Source organism: Cupressus sempervirens, chromosome 3 (genome assembly GCF_028749045.1).
Source record: "Cupressus sempervirens isolate cs-2001-9-10 chromosome 3, ASM2874904v1, whole genome shotgun sequence".
NCBI lineage: Eukaryota > Viridiplantae > Streptophyta > Pinopsida > Cupressales > Cupressaceae > Cupressus > Cupressus sempervirens.
Window position 1 is genome coordinate 222622885 of NC_143120.1, and position 18006 is coordinate 222640890.

Below are 18006 nucleotides of genomic sequence, written 5' to 3' on the forward strand. Positions count from 1 at the left end.
AGATGTCCTCACACCCTTCCTCTTAGAAGATGTCAACTACTTAGCTCATTTTTGTCTTAGTTGTCTAGAACAATGTTGTTCAATAATAAATGATTAGTATACGTGTTGTTAAAAGTTGTAAGGGATTTGAGTAGCTAGTTGTAGTGAAAGGGGTGTGTCTGATGTTGTACTTGACCAACAAGAATAGTATGGAAGGACTAATGGAAATAATGCAAAGACAGATAGACTATTTTGGAATTAATAATATAAGTCATTTTCCTTCACATTGCATGGTATTCTGGCAATATCTTTTGTATATTGCAATTGGTGTGTATTGTTGGTATAATAGATAGATGAATTGGTCAAAACGTAAGCCAAGTACCAATCTACATAAGTAAGAAATGATATTATTGGTTAGTATTGTTGGTATAGTAGATAGATGTATTGGTCAGAACGTAAGCCTAGTACCTATCTATAGAAGTAAAAAATGATATTACTGGTTAATGGAGTATATCTAGCAAAATTACTAGTATCATCTTAAAGGTCGAAAAACTAGTAGTTTCATAAAACCCAACACCCACCTAGATATGAGCTACTCCTTTTGACTTACAATTTCTTCCCTTGGTAGTATGGTTTTCTTCTATTTGTTAAATTTATTTTTACATTAATCATAAGATTTTTTTCGGGCTCAACAATAGGTGACAATAGGTGAGGCTGCAACTAGGGGGACCTCATCCCCAAACCCACATGCATGGAAGTCTGACAAGGGCCTCATACACAAAGTGAAAGACCCGTGTGTGTTTGTTACGGAGACACCAAGCACGAAAGCCCTGTGTGGGTCCAACATTGAGTCCACAAGCAGCACCTACCAAGGAGAATTTTGATCCGCAATCAGCAGACACCTACAAGGCACGGGGTCCACAAGCACTTGACCCCAGCGACGGTCACAAAATGATTCCTTTTTTTAAATGAACGTGGTTCCTCCACGTGAAATGCCTAATATTTCTCTTGTTTTGAGGAGAAAATGGTCAGAAATATCTTTCAGGTGCTATGAACATGTTCATGAAATATTCCTTATTGTTGTTTTGCCTCTGATCTGCTGGGTTATTTGTCCTTTGTCTTGAATAATGGGGCAAATACAATCCAGATGATCATGTCAATGGCAAAACATACGAATATGTTCATAACTTGTTAGTTTTAACTTTTTTGCCTCAATTCTTCCATTGTCAACCAATATTGTGTTGTATATGGATTCTCAGAATCAAAAAAACATCTTTAGGGCATCATGAGTAAGTCGAAAACCTGACTTTTTTGGTAGGAATTTGTTGTCAGGTTATGGTTCTAACTTTCTAAATACATTGCGATGTGAATTTAGTCAAGCACGGATTTATCATTAGAAACAACATATCTGACATTTTACCTCACTTGGGAAGTAAGTTGGCTTTGCGAAGAGGACATTGCATCTCCTGTGGAGACTTTTTTACGTCTCCCAAGGCAACTAATTGTTAATCCAATCAGCCTCTGGATGGCGATCATGTTTTCGGTGTGAACTGATCTTTGGTGTGCAGCTAGTAAGGGCGTGGACATAAGGATGGGAAAAATCATTTGCCGGGGCAAGTTAATGAAATGTGATGTTGAATATTCAAGTATATATGGAATAAAATGAATCAGCAACAAATGACTAAATTATTTTAAAATACATTAAGGGAATATATAGATAATAGTAAATACACTTCCCTGTCAGCCCTGCAATCATGATTAAGAATGATCCATATAATTTTTACTGGGCAATCAGAAGGAAATAATCTCCAACCTTGTCATTCTTCATCAGACAAAACGCATACAGCCAGCTCACTACACCTCCTGAAGAAATGAATCACTAACAACAAATATAATCCCATTCACATTCATTACGCATCAAAATGCATTATCCTATGACATGATAATAAATAATTGGACTGTTACTGATTATTTAAAAGGAATATTTTCCATTATTTTGTCAGGGTGGGTTTGAAAGTGTATGTCTGTCGGAGGAATTTCAAAAGCAAGGTGCTCGGATATTATTTTATACACCAATATCATGGTAACAATGACGATAAAAAACCCAGTAGGCTTGTTGCTAGTAAAGCTTTTCTTTAAATATCATAGGTTTGTTTCTTTTGTTGATCAAGTTCCATACCTAATCTCTCGGGAGAAAAATGAGCCGGTTATTGAATCAATTTTGTGGAATAGCAACAATGTTGACATCAATAAACAGGACACGTGGGATTCCATACTGATCCCAAAACATCTGTGCTTTTGCACAAGAGATGATGTCATGTGTCCCTCTTATGAAATTAAAGAATGCACATTCAAGTTTTATGCTAATAATGAGTCCATAATCAACCGAAAGCAATGGAGAAGTTTAGAAGTTATAAAATCCCCAGCTTTTGTATAGAAGCTATATAACAAATTACATCTTTGAATGATCTCTCATCCCTTTGCTCATTGCTATTCCTGTTTTTGATCCGGAATGGCGGCCCAAATGTTTGCAAATAAAATCTGCTGCTGAAAGCAGTTTGCTAAGATCAACATTTGTCTTTACACCAAGACCGTTTAGTAAATAGACAACATCCTCAGTCGCTACATTGCCAGTAGCACCTTTTGCATATGGGCATCCTCCAAGTCCAGAAATTGATGAGTCAACAACACTTATTCCCATCTGTAAATATAAGCAGCAGAAATGAAGTTTGGAGGTATGCATATTTCATTCCATTATTAAATTATTCGCAAGTTATTCAATTTTACTGAATTGTAGTTTTACAAAAAGATTCAAGATCTCCTTGGTTATCACAAAATAGCTGTAAATAACTTGTGGTATCAAACCTGTAGAGACACTAGTATATTTGCGAGTGCTTGTCCATACGTATCGTGGAAATGAACAGCAAGCTTTTCTAAGGGTACAACACTCATAACAGCTTCAAGCATTGGAATGACAGTACCTGGAAGGACACATCAAAAGAAATTAAAAATTAAGTATACTAAGGCTGTTTGGACACATCAAATGAACTTGAAAAAAAAATTATCTTAGAAGTGTGTGCACGTCACCTATGTTACCAGGAACGAGAAATGAAAATCACAACAAAAACAGCAATAGAAGTGTATGCACGTCACCTATGTTACCAGGAACGAGAAATGAAAATCACAACAAAAACAGCATGTGACAAGAGACGGGATATTTAGAGGTTGCATATATTTGCAGTTTTGTTGTAAAAAATTCATACATAAATAAGAAACTCTGTATCTTGTATTATTATAAAAATCAAAATCTATAATATTTATTGTTTAATAAAATTCTTACAATTTTATTAAAACATAATTAGATAAAATCAATAACTATTTTTTAATATAATATACCTAAAAAACAATAGCCATTAAAATATTTTACCAAAACCATGCTAATTTTATGAAAATGCATATTTCAATAATTTATTACTTTTTTAATACTGTTTTAAAAAGTATTCATGAATGCACAAAGCAATCATTAAAAAGTTGATCATTAAATGCTAAAAATGGCAATAAAAATGGTTAACAAATCAACATTAGATGGTGAATTGGACAACTCTGCAATTTAATCATAAGAAAACTAATAGATGACTCCACCAAACTCTTTTACTTCTAAAGAATTAGTTAGCGAGGAAAGTTTTTTTTTTTAAATCATAAATGAAAATAAATGTAAATGACACGATTTTTCCACATCTATTTCAAAACAGCCAGGAGTGCTTGGAAATGGTATTCAGCATTGGGAAATAGGTTTCAATCATTGAAATGTGAAACGGCAATTTCTCATCAAAATTCTGGTAACAGAGGTGTGCAAGCAGGCATGTGTGCAGGTGCACACCAAGGACACATCAAACAAACTTGAGATTAATTTTACCTTCAAGTGTGCGACTCTATGGGTGGGGTTTGTGTATGCATACCTAGGACATCAAGAAAACTTATAATTACTTTTACCTCAAACTGATTAAGAGAGAGAGTGTGTGTGTGTGCGTGCACGTGCACGCATGCACATAGCTGGAAGGTAACATCAAATGAACTTTAAAATTAACTTTATCTAAAAATGTATGTGAGTGCATGTGCATTTGTGTGCACATGTGCATACTTGGAAGTACACATCAAATGAATTTAAAATTAAATTCACCTTAAAGTATGTGTATGTGGGGGGTATGTGTGCATTTAGTGAATGTGTGCGCGCGCATAGCTAGGAGGACATTTAAATGAACTTAAAACTAAATTTACCTTGAAGTGTGTAAGTGTGTAAGTGTGTGTGTTTTACACAAAAAAGCATTCAACTAAAACAATTAAGTAGGAACAGATCTGAAATCACACAGATACTAAGTAGATAGATATATAAAATATAAATATACACACGAGTACATTTTGATATATTGTGAAATACACCAAAGTAGGATATTGTTTCAAATCTGATTTAGGTTTCAATGATTCTTGACAAGTTTTGGTTCATTTAATTGCAAAATAACAACATGCAAACCAAACATGAAAAGGCAACGATATAGATTTCCAAGGGAATAAGCAATTTCAAAGACAAATCTATTGAATATGATTCTGCTGTAAAACATGTATGGCTGTTACATCAAATATACTTTTGTTATGATATTAGAACATGCATAGAGTTGACATGCAACATACCCACGTGATTCCACTCCAATATCATCAAAACCCCTGTGAGATATGATCATTTGTAGCATATAGACAAAGATTAAATGACATGCAAGAAGAATGACCAATGAAAAACTGAAGCTTTTTGTTGTAGAGGTGTGCCAGTACCAACATGCAAGGGGATGTCAATATCAACTAAACTCACAAATAATCACTGTAATGAGGAACGATAACTGCCGAAAAATGGAGAGGTTGTTGCTACATGTCCACTCACAAATAGGGTGAAAAATCAATGAGAATCTGCCCTCACAATGGCACCGTGAATATCTCCAAGTCACAACCAAGGATGGGATAGCTGTTCACTAAACTGAACAATTTAATGCACCTGTGAATCTTGAAGCAAATCCATCAAGGGGGCTGATATTGGTATATGTCCAAATCACAGAACCATCTAGGGCTTCCATCCTAAGGTTTTACTGGACCTTTAAGAAAACCTTCAAGCTCACAAAGAAAAGAAAAAGACACAAATTAAAATAAGTGTGATATAGGCCTGTCAGTAAAAATGAGTCACAGCTTGGATAAAGGAAGAATTTAATCATTCTCCAGATTTTATCCTATATATTGCATTTCATGCAAATACTGTTATCACAAGTATAGTAATTTGACTTGGTATCATGTGTTCTATGATACCTTATGCTTAGAAGATTCAGCTAGATATAGAGTATCAATCTATGCTAATTCATCATAATTGATAGTACTAAATATGTGATCTCTCAATATGATTATCAAGTTAAGAGGGAGTGTTAATTCTATAACTCTGATATCATATTGTTTTGGACTACAGATAGACAGATCTTGTAAAGCATAAATATCCTTAAAAGGATTTACCTCTTATGTAACCTTATATGTTTGAGCAAATTGGCGTCTTTCCTTGGAACCATTCAAATGTTCTAATTTGCATAAGTTAGAGTTAGTTTATCTACTAACTAATTGTAAATCTGGGAGACGCTGATCTTGGCAACATAGTTAGGAATTTGTATAGAGGGTCGACCTAGCAAGGGTCATGTCCTTTCCAAGGACATGCCTCTTGGGTGCATTATAAGTAAGAGATAGGAATGTGGATAGAGGACACACACAAATACAAGAAGTCTGCTCCTTTAGCATTCCCTACCGCGTACGAATTAGTAGCAGAATTAATTATAATATTGCAGAAGTATACATCACCAAAGGATACTGTATATACCAGTTGGTATTGATAAAGACCATCTTCAGCAAACTATAAAGGCTTCATATCAGGTTTGATTGTTCAGAAATTGTGAACACTTCACACCAGAGATGTGTTCATTTGATATGTTTATTTCATAAATAAATTATAATATGAATCATTTGGTAGAGAAAATTACCAAGATCAAGGATTGAGATGAGAACTTTATAGTTCTCATAGAGATTAAGAAAGAACTTGGTAGAGGGCATTCATTAGAATGTCAAGTTTCTTTTATGAAAACTCAAAGATTAGAGGGTATTCTTGATTGAATGTCAGGATTCTGAATTAGAACCCAGAGAGAGATTTGTAGAGAATCTCTTAGAGACAATATATATTATAATGGTTAATCATATGCATATGTTAGAGACAAGAGGCTTGGTTAGAGGTGGTATTTGTACCAAGTATGTATTGTTAATGAGTTCACTCTATAATAACCCACAACAGTTATAAATGAAAACAACAACAATTTCCTCAATCAATTGTCTGTCACATTGTCAAACATTTTGCAAGCCAAGGTGTCATCCATATGAATATGATTTGCACTTTGAATTTCAGAAAACAGTTTATTAACTTTGCAAATAAGATCATCAAATAGAGTTAAGTTGAATATTCAATATATTTCAATTCACAAACTTCTAATATGAAGCTTGAGTTTGAGCAATATTAATCACATTAATTCTCAGAATTCTCATGCAATTTATTTATTAACCAACCTGATGCTATTAAAAATTTACAAACTGAATTATGAATAGAACCTGAATATATTGACTTGACTCTACCAATGATAGCCAGCCTATAGGTGTAATCTGCAGCATGCCAGAGTCTCACGTAGAACACAACCTTGATTGGCACCCTTAGTTAATGCAGGTGCAGTTCTGCTGTGTATTCATAGGCCTTCAACATTCAACCGCAGACCTCTAATTTCATTATCGCAGGCTATTGGAATTTATCACAGGCTTCCCAATTCTGTCTGCAGCCTATCTAGGCTTGATTGCAGCCACAAGGAAATGATTGCAGTCTCTTTATTTCTCAACGCAACCTCTCTATATTCAATCACAGGTACGCAAGAATACTCTTTGCCTGATACAGTCAATCACAGTAAGGGAAAGACTTCTCAATCTGTTATAATTCAGCAACAATTTGAGAGACAATACCAGATCTTCCAGAATTCACCACTTCTAATCTTCAGCCAGTTATGTCTCCCAGAGCAGAACGTACACTAGGAATACTCCCATAATTCTTAAAGCTAACAAATCTCAGAATTTAGATCGCTAAAAACTTTTAGCACAAAGCTTCTTCCAAAGCAACAAATCATACAAACATGAAAGATGCAATAAATTCTCTTCTCAGCCACGGTAGATAAAGTAGAGAAGTAATGGCAATTTTGCGATACTTCAGCTGCAAACTTGCAAAGACACCACCCAAAAATCAAACCCTTGTACTTCAGCAAGGGCACACAAAATCAGAGTTCAGAAAAGCCACAAAGGCAACAAAAGCATATAAATATTCAAGCATGTTTTTCCCAATGAAATGCGCTTGTATTTATAACCTCCAGATTCCCTTTTGTTGGCAAAATGTAACTTCACTCAAGAAGCTTCACCACACAACATTAATTAGAAGCTTCCATTAGATTCTCTCACTTGACTTGGCTTAACTAATTAATAAATGACACTTTCCAATGATAACTCAACTCTCAACTGAAATTATAAAGTTAAATTATTTCGTCTTGTGGGCCTGTGATGATTTTCTGTTTTAATTAAATCAAATTAAAAGACAATTTAATGATTTAATTTAATGAAAATTTTATAAAGAAAATTCATTATTTAATTATATTATATTTAATTAATTGAGAAATTAATTAAATAAAAGAATTAAATTTAAAAGATTGTATTAAAGTTCTATTTTTGACGTATTTATATTTATTTAATTTAATGATAATTATTTAGGAGTTTTATTTTAATAATAAACTCTCAATAATGTTATTAATTAAGTTAATAAATATATTATTAAAAACATCTCGTGAATTTATTTATATAAAAGAATTCAATTTAAAGATAAAGTTATAGTTCTAATTTTGGTGTTTTATATTTATTTAATTTAATAATAATTTATTTAGGAATTTTATCTTAATTAATAAACTCTAAATAATATTGTTAGTTGAATTAATAAATATATTATTAAAGCATCTCATGATTTAATAAGAGAGAGAAAACATAATTTAATAAAGTTTAACTTAATTAAATTACATAAAGCTTATACCTGAAATTAAAATATAATAAATCAATTAAAGCGAGAAAGCAAATTAATTTAATAAAGGTATTTTGATTGCAAAACAACGTGCATGAAAATGTAAAAGATAATTAAATATTAAGAGATAATGATCTTTTAGTCCCCTCTAGTGATTTCTTAATCAGAGCCTCAAATTTAGGGGAGAACTCTTTATCAGCAATTTAGAGTTCATTTTTTAAAACTAAGTTTTTCGAAGAGGAATTTCGAGAGAGGAAGGTTTTCAAAAAAAGGGAATTGTTGCGTGTTCTATGCGTTCGTCGTTTTAGCATCAAATCTAGGTAGGATCTCATGGTTTATTTGTACAGTGGTTTTGGTTCTTCGAACTTCTGTCTTCTTCGTGTTTGTTGCATGTTTTGGTTTCAAAATGTTATTAGGTTGAAACCCTTGTATGCAAGTTGATTGTTCTTTGATTGAGAAATATTTGTTTGAAATAGGAGTCATGCCTATTATTTCTCCATGGGACCAAATGCACTTTCAAAAAATAGAAAGGGTTCATCTCGATCAACAACTTACCACAAATAGTAAGTACACAAAACTAAGTCCAAATGAAGTCCAATCTGAGGCAAACGAAAACCAAACTGTACCTTACTGAGATGTGAAAAAGATAAGACCCTCCCAAGCCAAGCCACTACCATAGAAGACCCTCTATCCACAATTATTAGCCTACAAGGATCACAATAATACTCTAATCCCTAAAACTCTGATGTCGACAAAATTGGGGACATTACACACTCATTAATAGAGATCCCAGAGGCCTTAGAAGTTGCTCTTAACATGACGGTTTCCTAACTGAGAGTTATTCTCATTAGAAGGTTAGTTAAATCTGAGTACAGCCTCCTTCAAAGGATCAGGTGGGTTAGTATGTGAATTAGTACTTAGATGATTTAATAATATTCATCTTGTTAATCTCTAATAATTGTTTTATACTTGTATATGGTTAAGCTGTCTTTTCCATCTACCAACATTGTTACATGTTTTAAGCACCAAATACTCAAGATGGGAGAAGGGACATTACATGCACCCTCACAGGATAGCAGGACTTGTAGCTTTGATACCACTAAAATATGCCCAACTGGATTTCTTTATTTAATTGCAAAATAAGATACAAATATGCAAAGAATACAATATAGATTTCCAAGGAAATAAGTGATTTCAAAGACAAATCTATTGAAAATGATTCTTTTGTAAAACATGCATAGTTGTTACATCATAAAAACTTTTGTTACAATGTAAAAGTGCATAAAATCTGCATGCAACATACCCATACAATTCCACTCCAATATCATCAAAGCCCCTGTGAGATGTGATCATTTGTAGCATATAGAAGAAGATTGACTGGCATGCAAGAAGAGTGACCAATAAAAAAGTGGATCTTGTGTTGTAGAGGTGTGCCAATACCAACATGCAAGGGGGAGTCAATATCAGCTAAACACACAAATAATCGATGCAATATGAGGAACAATCATTGCCAAAAATGGAGAAGTTGTTACCACACAATCGCCCACAATTAGCGCCAAACATCATGAGAATCCTCCCTCAGAATGGCAACATGAAAATCTTCAAGTCATAGCCGAGGATGGGATAGCCATTTACAAATCTGAATAATGTAATGCACCTATGAATCCTAAAGCATATCTACCAAGGGGGGTGCTCTGGGTTTTCGTCCAAATCATCTAGGGTTTCCGTTCTACGATTTTATTGTACCTTCATCTCCAAGTCACAGCCAAGGATGGGGTAGCCCTTCACAAATCTGATTAATGTGATGCACCTATGAATCCTAAAGCAAATCTAACAAGGGGGTTGATCTAGGTTTTCATCCAAATCACCAAACCATCTAGGGTTTCCATTCTAAGATTTTACTAGACCTTCAAGCAAAGCTCCAAGCTCACAAAAAATAAACTCAAAAGAAAAATAACAGTCTCCAAAATGCCTTGACAATTCCCTTTTTCCTCGTTTTATAATAAGCTTTTTCCCTATTTTGAGAAAAATACTTTATATATTTTCTTTCATTTCATTTCCCTCCAAAACACAATTTTGAGTTATAGTATATAGTTGACATTATAATAAAGTCACTTTATTGATTCACTTCAAATTATATCTCTTTTATTGAGCTCACTTTTGATTAAATTAAAGTCATGATTTTAATATTTAATAGATTTGGACAACTTCAAAATAATTTATTTATTTATATATATGTTTGCCAGCATTTGGGGACATTATCTATTAAAAAAGGCAAAAAATATATTTTCATGAAAAATTAAGCTATAGTGATAAAACCAGAGTACCTTGACTCGTCGCAAGTCAAGCGAGCTGAGCCATATATATCGAATCAGGAAGACCCTAACCCTTGACTTGTTGATTCAAACCCTCTAACTCATGTGCAGGCAAAGGATCACTCACCAACTCTGAGTCTTGTGACTTGGTTGAAGTGAAACCAAAAAGACAAAAAACTTTTTAAACATTTTTTTTACTTCTTGCATCCATAATCCTAAAAGGAGACTAGTTTCATTGTTATGAGAAAAAGAAAGGAAAGTGAGAGATAGGAAGAAACAATAATATTTAAGGGGCAACGTAATAATACTATTAGTTTTAAAATTGGTTTTAATCACTCAATTATGAAAAAGTAAATTCCAAATACATTATTGGGGAATTTTACTCCAAAGGCCCATATTGGTGAGGTTTAAAAAAGGTGGCACTTGGCTTCATTTGCCATTCTTCAATTTGGAGAATTCGGGTTTGAATTCACAACAGAGGACAAAACCGTTGGCTGTTCAGAGGTCTTGGAGGAGGAAACCCATCTTCAACTTCATTTTGAATTCAAGATGAAAACCCTCATTTCCATCTAGTGCACCTCACACAAGAGTTGGATTGGAGTTGATTTTTGGAGAACTTGTGTCAAGTTTCCAGATTGGGAGATATATTTGCAAAGTTCATCATTTAGAAGGGTTTCAACTCTGATTTGCACAATTGTTGGGTGCTGTCATTTCCAGGTCGGAATTGTGAGTGCCACATTGATAGGGGGTCACCACCGATATAATAGGTTGATTTCAGTGTTGCAAACACTGGATTGCTGGCCACCATCATTTTGCACTTATTTGACTGTAAAGTGTCATCATTGATAATTTCAGAATTTCCTTTCACTGGTTTTTGGGAGCTGCATCATGTCATTATTCAACACAGCATTCCTACACACTACAAGGGACAATTGCAGCTTTTATGGGAGTTTATTTTTCTGTTTGCCATCTGTAGAACATCAAATTACAGATATTTCACAACTGAAAAGGTGAGATTCCATGAGTGTCATCTGCTGTCCACTGAGCCCTATATATTCCTAATTGCCTGTTTCTTTCCTACACTCTCATCTGCCACCATACAAGTGTAATTCAAGGATTTGTTCATCGGCACTCATTGACATTACCTCCACTACATCATACAGTAGATCAAACTGTTGTCAAAAGCTGCAGGAGACATTGAAGGTTGATCACAGCATTTATGCATAATCGGAAATTTCATTAATTTTTAAGGCCGATTGCTACCCATCATCCACTCATCATTTTAGAGATCTCAATCCACTTATCAAAGCTCCCCTCAACAAATATTCAACACTTACAACACTTCTGCAGGTATAATATTCAATGAGTTTGGTATTGGTACTCATGAGATTTGTATGTTTTAGCATCTACTGTTCGTAAACCAACCCTTCTTGATGTAATCCAATTCAGATTTAATCAAGGAAGTTGTTTGAAAAGTTGGTGAGTGTTTCAGAGTACTCGTTTTCACTGTTCATTTGCCAGTTTACTGTTCTCTTTTACGTTGTTTCATACTATCAGAAGAATAGAAAACACTCTGCATTTTGAGTAATTCTGGATTGGAGTATTACAATTCATTATATCAATGATGAAGGCTTTATGTCGAGCTAGGCCTTAGGTACAATTTTTATATAACAGACATGCGTTATAATCATCATGTTATTTATAACCATTCATCTGATAGCCAGCAAGCAAGCTAGCATTGCAACACCTGTTAAAAAGTGTCCCTACCTCAGTACTTTGCATCTATATCCCTCTGATAAAGCAATGTACAAAGACTACATAATAAAGTAAATAACTTCAACAACCAATGAACCCACCCTGTTATACATTACAGACTACAGAGAGTATTATAATGAAAACCAGAAAATAGTGACTTTCCTTTGTTTTTCTTTCAACGAGATGATATTTCCATTCTCTTTCTCTCTTTTTTTGTTACAGATAATTGGATATGTCTTATCACATACTCATCACGCTTATCACAAACCCAACCTCTGACCTACCAGAGGCTGTGTGACAGCAAAAATAAGCTGGAAACAGACAATACTCTAGAACAGGTTTTATCACTGACGTAGGCAATTGCTGAACTCAAGAAGGCCACAGGACTGAACACCTCCCAGATCAAAGACTTGTCCGCTACCTTCATCTCTGAAACTGCAGGTTTGAAATCCAACTTAGAATCCATCATTGAGCAACTAGATGGGCTGGAAAAGATCAAAGAACAGCAAACAGAAATGGCTGCAGTACACTCCTCTCTGATTTCTGAAACTGAACAGAAGGTGAAATCACTGGCCTCTCTCTGCACTAACATAGCTACTACTGCACCTATATCAAGCTTAGATAAGACTGTTCTGAGGAAGATTGATGATGAGTGTGTCAGACGGGCTTGTGAGCTCAACTTGTGTGTTCGTGGTCTCTCTCCCACTTCTGACCCTCTCTGATAGACGTTCTTTCCTCACTGATCAGCTTGCTATTTCTGACATCACATTAAACAAATGCTGGTTTGGTCCTGGAGATACCCTCTTCATCTGATTCTCTCATTTTCTGAGAGGCTTCGTGCTCTTAGGGCGAAGAGAAAGTTGTTCTCTCTCCCCTCTAAGATTTTTTTGGATGAAGATCTCACGAAGGCAAAGCTAACAGAGCTAAAACACGCTTGAGGGATTTTGGCGGAGGTTAGACGTGCGGGAAAATGGGTTGTTATCAAGAACCTCAAAGCAATCATTCGTGATTCACCTCCCAGCAGATGGGATGCGAGAAAGGCCTCTAAGGCCACATGATGATTTTGCCAGCAGTTGAACAAGAGGAAGCCCTTCTCTTGCTCTCTTCTTGTCAACTGTTGGAATGGTAATGGCTCTTTATGGTAATAACCTGGTCTCTTTCACAATGTGGTGGGGTCCCTTGATATTTTGGCTGTCACTGAGACCCACGAGAGTCCCATGCGCCCTCTTCCTAGATATGTTGGGTACCGGTGGTTGTCAGTTTGTCGAGAGAAGGTTCGTACTTCAGGTGGGATCTGCGGTTCCAAGGGTGTTGCCTGTTTGATTAGTGATGACATTTTTAGTGCTACCTCGGTGGTCCACTCCAAGAACTTTGCCAAATTCATGTGGGTCCGTAATGGTCGTAGGAATCACTAACATAGGGACATCTTTATTGTTGTGTTATTTTCCACCGACCTCTTCTCCGTACGCCATTCATGGGGCCAAGGATGGGGACCCATTTAGTGACCTTCAAGAGTGTGCCTCACAACTTGCTACTTTGGGTGACATCATCATTCCCGAGGATTTCAATGCACGGACTAGTAATCTCCAAACTCCTATACATGACCGTGGCTCTAATTCGATCTGCACTTTAGAGATAGATCCAACCAATATGGGACTTCAGCATACCTTGGATGATGCTCTTGGGCCATTTTCTTGCTACGATCGCCACCTCCTCCAACTTTGTGAGTCCTCTGGCTTGTTGATTCTAAACGGTCTATCTTCCTTCCCTGGGTCCGATCTCTTTACCTGCTGGCCCCATGGTGGTGGTGCGAATGTTGTGGACTATGCCCTCACTTCTTCCTTCTTCATTCCTTCCATTCACAGCTTCACCGTTTCGCGTCTCCCCTTTGCCAACCATGCTCTTAGCCTTGCTCTCCACGTTTCCCCCTGCCTATCACCTTCTCCCCAGCCCCCTTGCATCTCGCCTATCGTTGCATGCTCCCCTACTCGCTTCCACTTCCCCAAGGGTAATGGTGAGCTCTTTTCCATCCATCTTAGGAGACTCCTGACACTTGCATGCTTCACTGATTCGTGTGAAGCCTCCTCCATGTTTGATCTACTTGTTGATGCCATTTGGGAGTCTATTATCCTTTCTATCCTCCACTGCTCTCCCATCTCTCACAGATCTAAGCGTCAAAATACATGCCCTATGAAACAATGGTTCGACACCAACTACAAATCATTTCATCACTCTGTTTGCTCCACTTTTGAGACTCATTCTCCTGCTTTCACCCATCTGTGTTATTCTCACCTCTATTTTCTTTGTTGTAAGAAACATTCTTCTATCTCTTCTCAGTGTAGATCCCTTTGCTCCACGCTTATTCACAATCACCAATTCTTGTAGCGCACCTTATTCCCTTGATGTTCCCCCCCGCTGTCCATGCTTGACTTTCACTATCTGACCTCTCATACCATTACGCTTTACAACATTCTTGACCAGCCATCTCTCCATCCCATTATGCCTCCTTACTACCATCTGTTCACCCCCCCAGTGTTTACGAGGCCATTAGATCCATGAGATGCAGCAAAGTGGCTGACAAGGAAGGCTTCCAGGCCGAACTTTTTAGGCTCGGTGCCTCGGTCCTTGGCTCCTACCTCCCTACACTCTTTAATAGAGTTGTCTGTACTAGTTTTCTTGACTCTTGGTCGAGGCATGTGATTTATCCTATTCATAAGTCTAGGCCTATCTCTGACCCCGACAACTACAAGACCATCATAATCAAGCATACATTTGCCAAACTGTATGCCACATCTCTGAACACTATGTTATCCAGTGTGTGATAGGAAAGGTTGTAGAGCAAGAGGCTAGGTCAATTTTCGTGCTGACTACCAAACTATGGATCACATCTTGACGTTACAAGCTATTATTGAGGAGGCTAGGTACCATTCTGAAAAAGTCTATTGTTGTTTTATAGACTTTTGGAAAGCTTTTGATTTTGTTCCTAGGATGGCCCTATTCCAAAGGCTTAGTGAGATTGGGATTTCGGATATGTTGCTGACTGCTATTATGAGACTTTACGAGCTCGTGGTCGGTAGATTTAGGACTCTTCTTTGTTGTGATCCAGAGCACCATTGGGGTCAAACAGGGCTGCCCCCTCTCACCCACTCTATTCGGTCTGTATATCGACAAGCTCAAGGACTTCCTCATGAACTCCTCGCACCCCGGTGATGGGTGCTATTTACACCATGTTTCGATCTCCATTCTCCTTTTTGCAGATGATGTGGTCCTGCTGGCCTCTTCCCTTGATAGTTTACAACGACTCCTAGATGGTTTGGCTTCTTTTTGCAATCAACGTCATCTCATGGTCAATCTAAGTAAGACTCAGATTATGACCTTTAACTGCTTAAAGACCTCTCATCTTCATTTCTTTTTTCAGGGAAAGCAGATTGAGATCACTTCTTCTTACATGTACCTTGGGGTGAAGTTCTCGAGGTCCCGCTTCAATTTGAGACCGGCTATCCAGTCCAGACTCACTAAGGGCATGGGCTCCCTTGCCATGCTTGAGAGACAATGCTTCAGACATCATTTCCAGCACATCTCGTCCAAGTTGTCCCTCCTGGATTCCTTGGCTCGGCCGACCGTTCTTTATGGCTCAGTGGTTTCAGGAACTTCTCTTCTTGTCCCAGATTGGGCCTCTATCGAGCTTGTTCAAACCTTGCTTCTACCGCATATCATCGGATGTCACAGACTCACCCCCCATAACATTATCTTAGTCGAGTTTGGTGCTCACCCCTTCAAACTTGAGGCCATATTTGATTTGATCAAGTTTCTCCATCGCCTTCGTGGTTTTGCAGATTCAACTACCAATCGGCACAGATATTCTTACCTGGCCTAATGTTCCTCTATTATAGTTATGAGATCCAACACTAGCACTAGATATCGTTGTTGGTAGGCCCAGGCCACCTCTCTTTTGAGTTCAATTGGGGTTGAGATCGATTGCCTTCCTCCTTATCAATTCTTGTTGGATGCTGTAACTCACCTCCTTCGCTCATGTCAGAAGTTGAATGAGCATGTCAAACTAGATATTTACATAGTATATTACCACTACCTGGTGTAATCCTCCTGGAGGATTATGTCCAAGGATGGCCTTCTATGTTGAGCATTTTCTTGAGACCCATGAAGGGGTTATTGTTCGCCTTGCCTATTTATCTCAGTGTTGGAGTCACGCCCTGCGTCTCTCTTTGGACTCCTTCAGAGTTGGCAACCACCGTCTCCGGGTCCAGACCAACCACCATATGGATAGAGATGCCTAGATCTATCCACTGTGTACTTTAGCGAAGGTTGAGACTGAGACTCACTTTATTTTTTGTTGTCCCATCTACTATGAGATCAGAGGGAGATTCCATTGCCTATTCAGAGGTTGCTTCTCTCTTTTAGCATTCTTCAGTTTTATTAACCAACAATGCCTTGCACTTTACCTCCGGGAGGCCACCCAGCTCCACAATCATACCTTGCAGTCACTGTTACCTCAATGTCATACCTTCGATCAACTCATCACCGCCTTTTTCTCCCCCTATCTCCAACACGAGGTGTGAAAAGGTCATCCAATATCACTGACTCCAGATCGGTGAGACATTGTACCAATCTTTATAGACAACGACACTCTTCCAACAGTTCTCAGCAACGATCTAGGACTATTGATCGTCCGCAATTATACCCTTTTGTGATCGATATCGCCAGTTCTTGCCTTGGCTTTCCTACTCTTGCTTACTGTATTGTTTCTTCTAGGACACCATTTGGTGCTCCCACGAATTTCAGCTCTCTTGTTTGTATGCTCAGTCCCATAGACCCATTGTGGTCTTTTGTTAGACATTAATATTATTATCTTATCTTATCTTATACCACAAAAAAAGAAAACCTCTATTTTTGCTTTGCCTTGTCAACATTGCAAATTCCATTTTGCAGGATACATGAATGCAAATGCCATTAAAAATTTCCAACATACTTCCGGCTGGCTCAAATCTCCAGCTGTTAATGAAAACATTTTTAGTAGACTAGCAAAGGCAGCAATTGGCTGAATATATATATATATATATATATATATAATCTTTTTTTGTTATATACATATATTTTTTTATATGCAAAAATATTAGTATTTTTGTGTGTATATATAGGTAAATATGTATATGTACATATATATGTATATTTATATATATTTTTATGTGTTTGTTCTTATTTTTTGGTTTCTCTGCTAATAACAACATAAAGAACTAATTAGTTTTTTATGTTGTCATTAGCATGTCTTTATCAGCTTAGTTCTTAAGCTTTTTTTAATATTTTAATTTGTCATGTTTTAATTTTTTATCTTTACTTATTGTGGTGATGACTTCTCTTTTTCTTTATTGGTGTTTTTAGTGCTTTTTACCCTTCTTTTCTGGTTTTCTTTTCTTCTACTTTTTATTTATTAGTTACTTCCATCCATTCTCCTATTTTGTGTTTCTTTTTTCATTATTTATTATCTTTTAGTCTTATTATTTTTTGTGGGTTATTGTGTTTTCTCATTCCCTGTGCATGTTCTTTCCCCTTTATATCATGAGTTAGTCCACATCTGCAACTCATTTTTTTTGTTACATCTCTTGCTCACTTTTATCCTGATGATGGATTGCAGAGTGATCCAAAAGTTGATGCTAAAAATACACACACAGTCGAATCCAGATAACTTTTATTGTAATTATATGGATTGTGGAAATCTGATATCTTTGAAGTGGTTGAATTGTCAGACTAACTCAGTCCTGGAACCTAAGA

The 18006-nt window shown here is 36.5% G+C and overlaps 1 protein-coding gene across 3 annotated transcripts in view; it reads right to left on the bottom strand.

The window, feature by feature from the left end:
• Nucleotides 1–2069: 2069 nt before the first annotated feature.
• The window catches only part of LOC149565637 (Aldolase superfamily protein), a 113932-nt gene continuing 97995 nt past the window's right edge, over nucleotides 2070–18006 (bottom strand). For all 3 annotated transcript variants that reach the window (XM_089819145.1, XM_089819147.1, XM_089819146.1), the window contains 2 exons: nucleotides 2845–2960; nucleotides 2070–2680 (listed from right to left, as the gene is read on the bottom strand). In XM_089819145.1, the coding sequence (XP_089675271.1) occupies nucleotides 2432–2680; nucleotides 2845–2960 (365 nt within the window). In that variant the 3' untranslated portion in view covers nucleotides 2070–2431. The remainder of the gene's footprint in view (nucleotides 2681–2844; nucleotides 2961–18006) is intronic.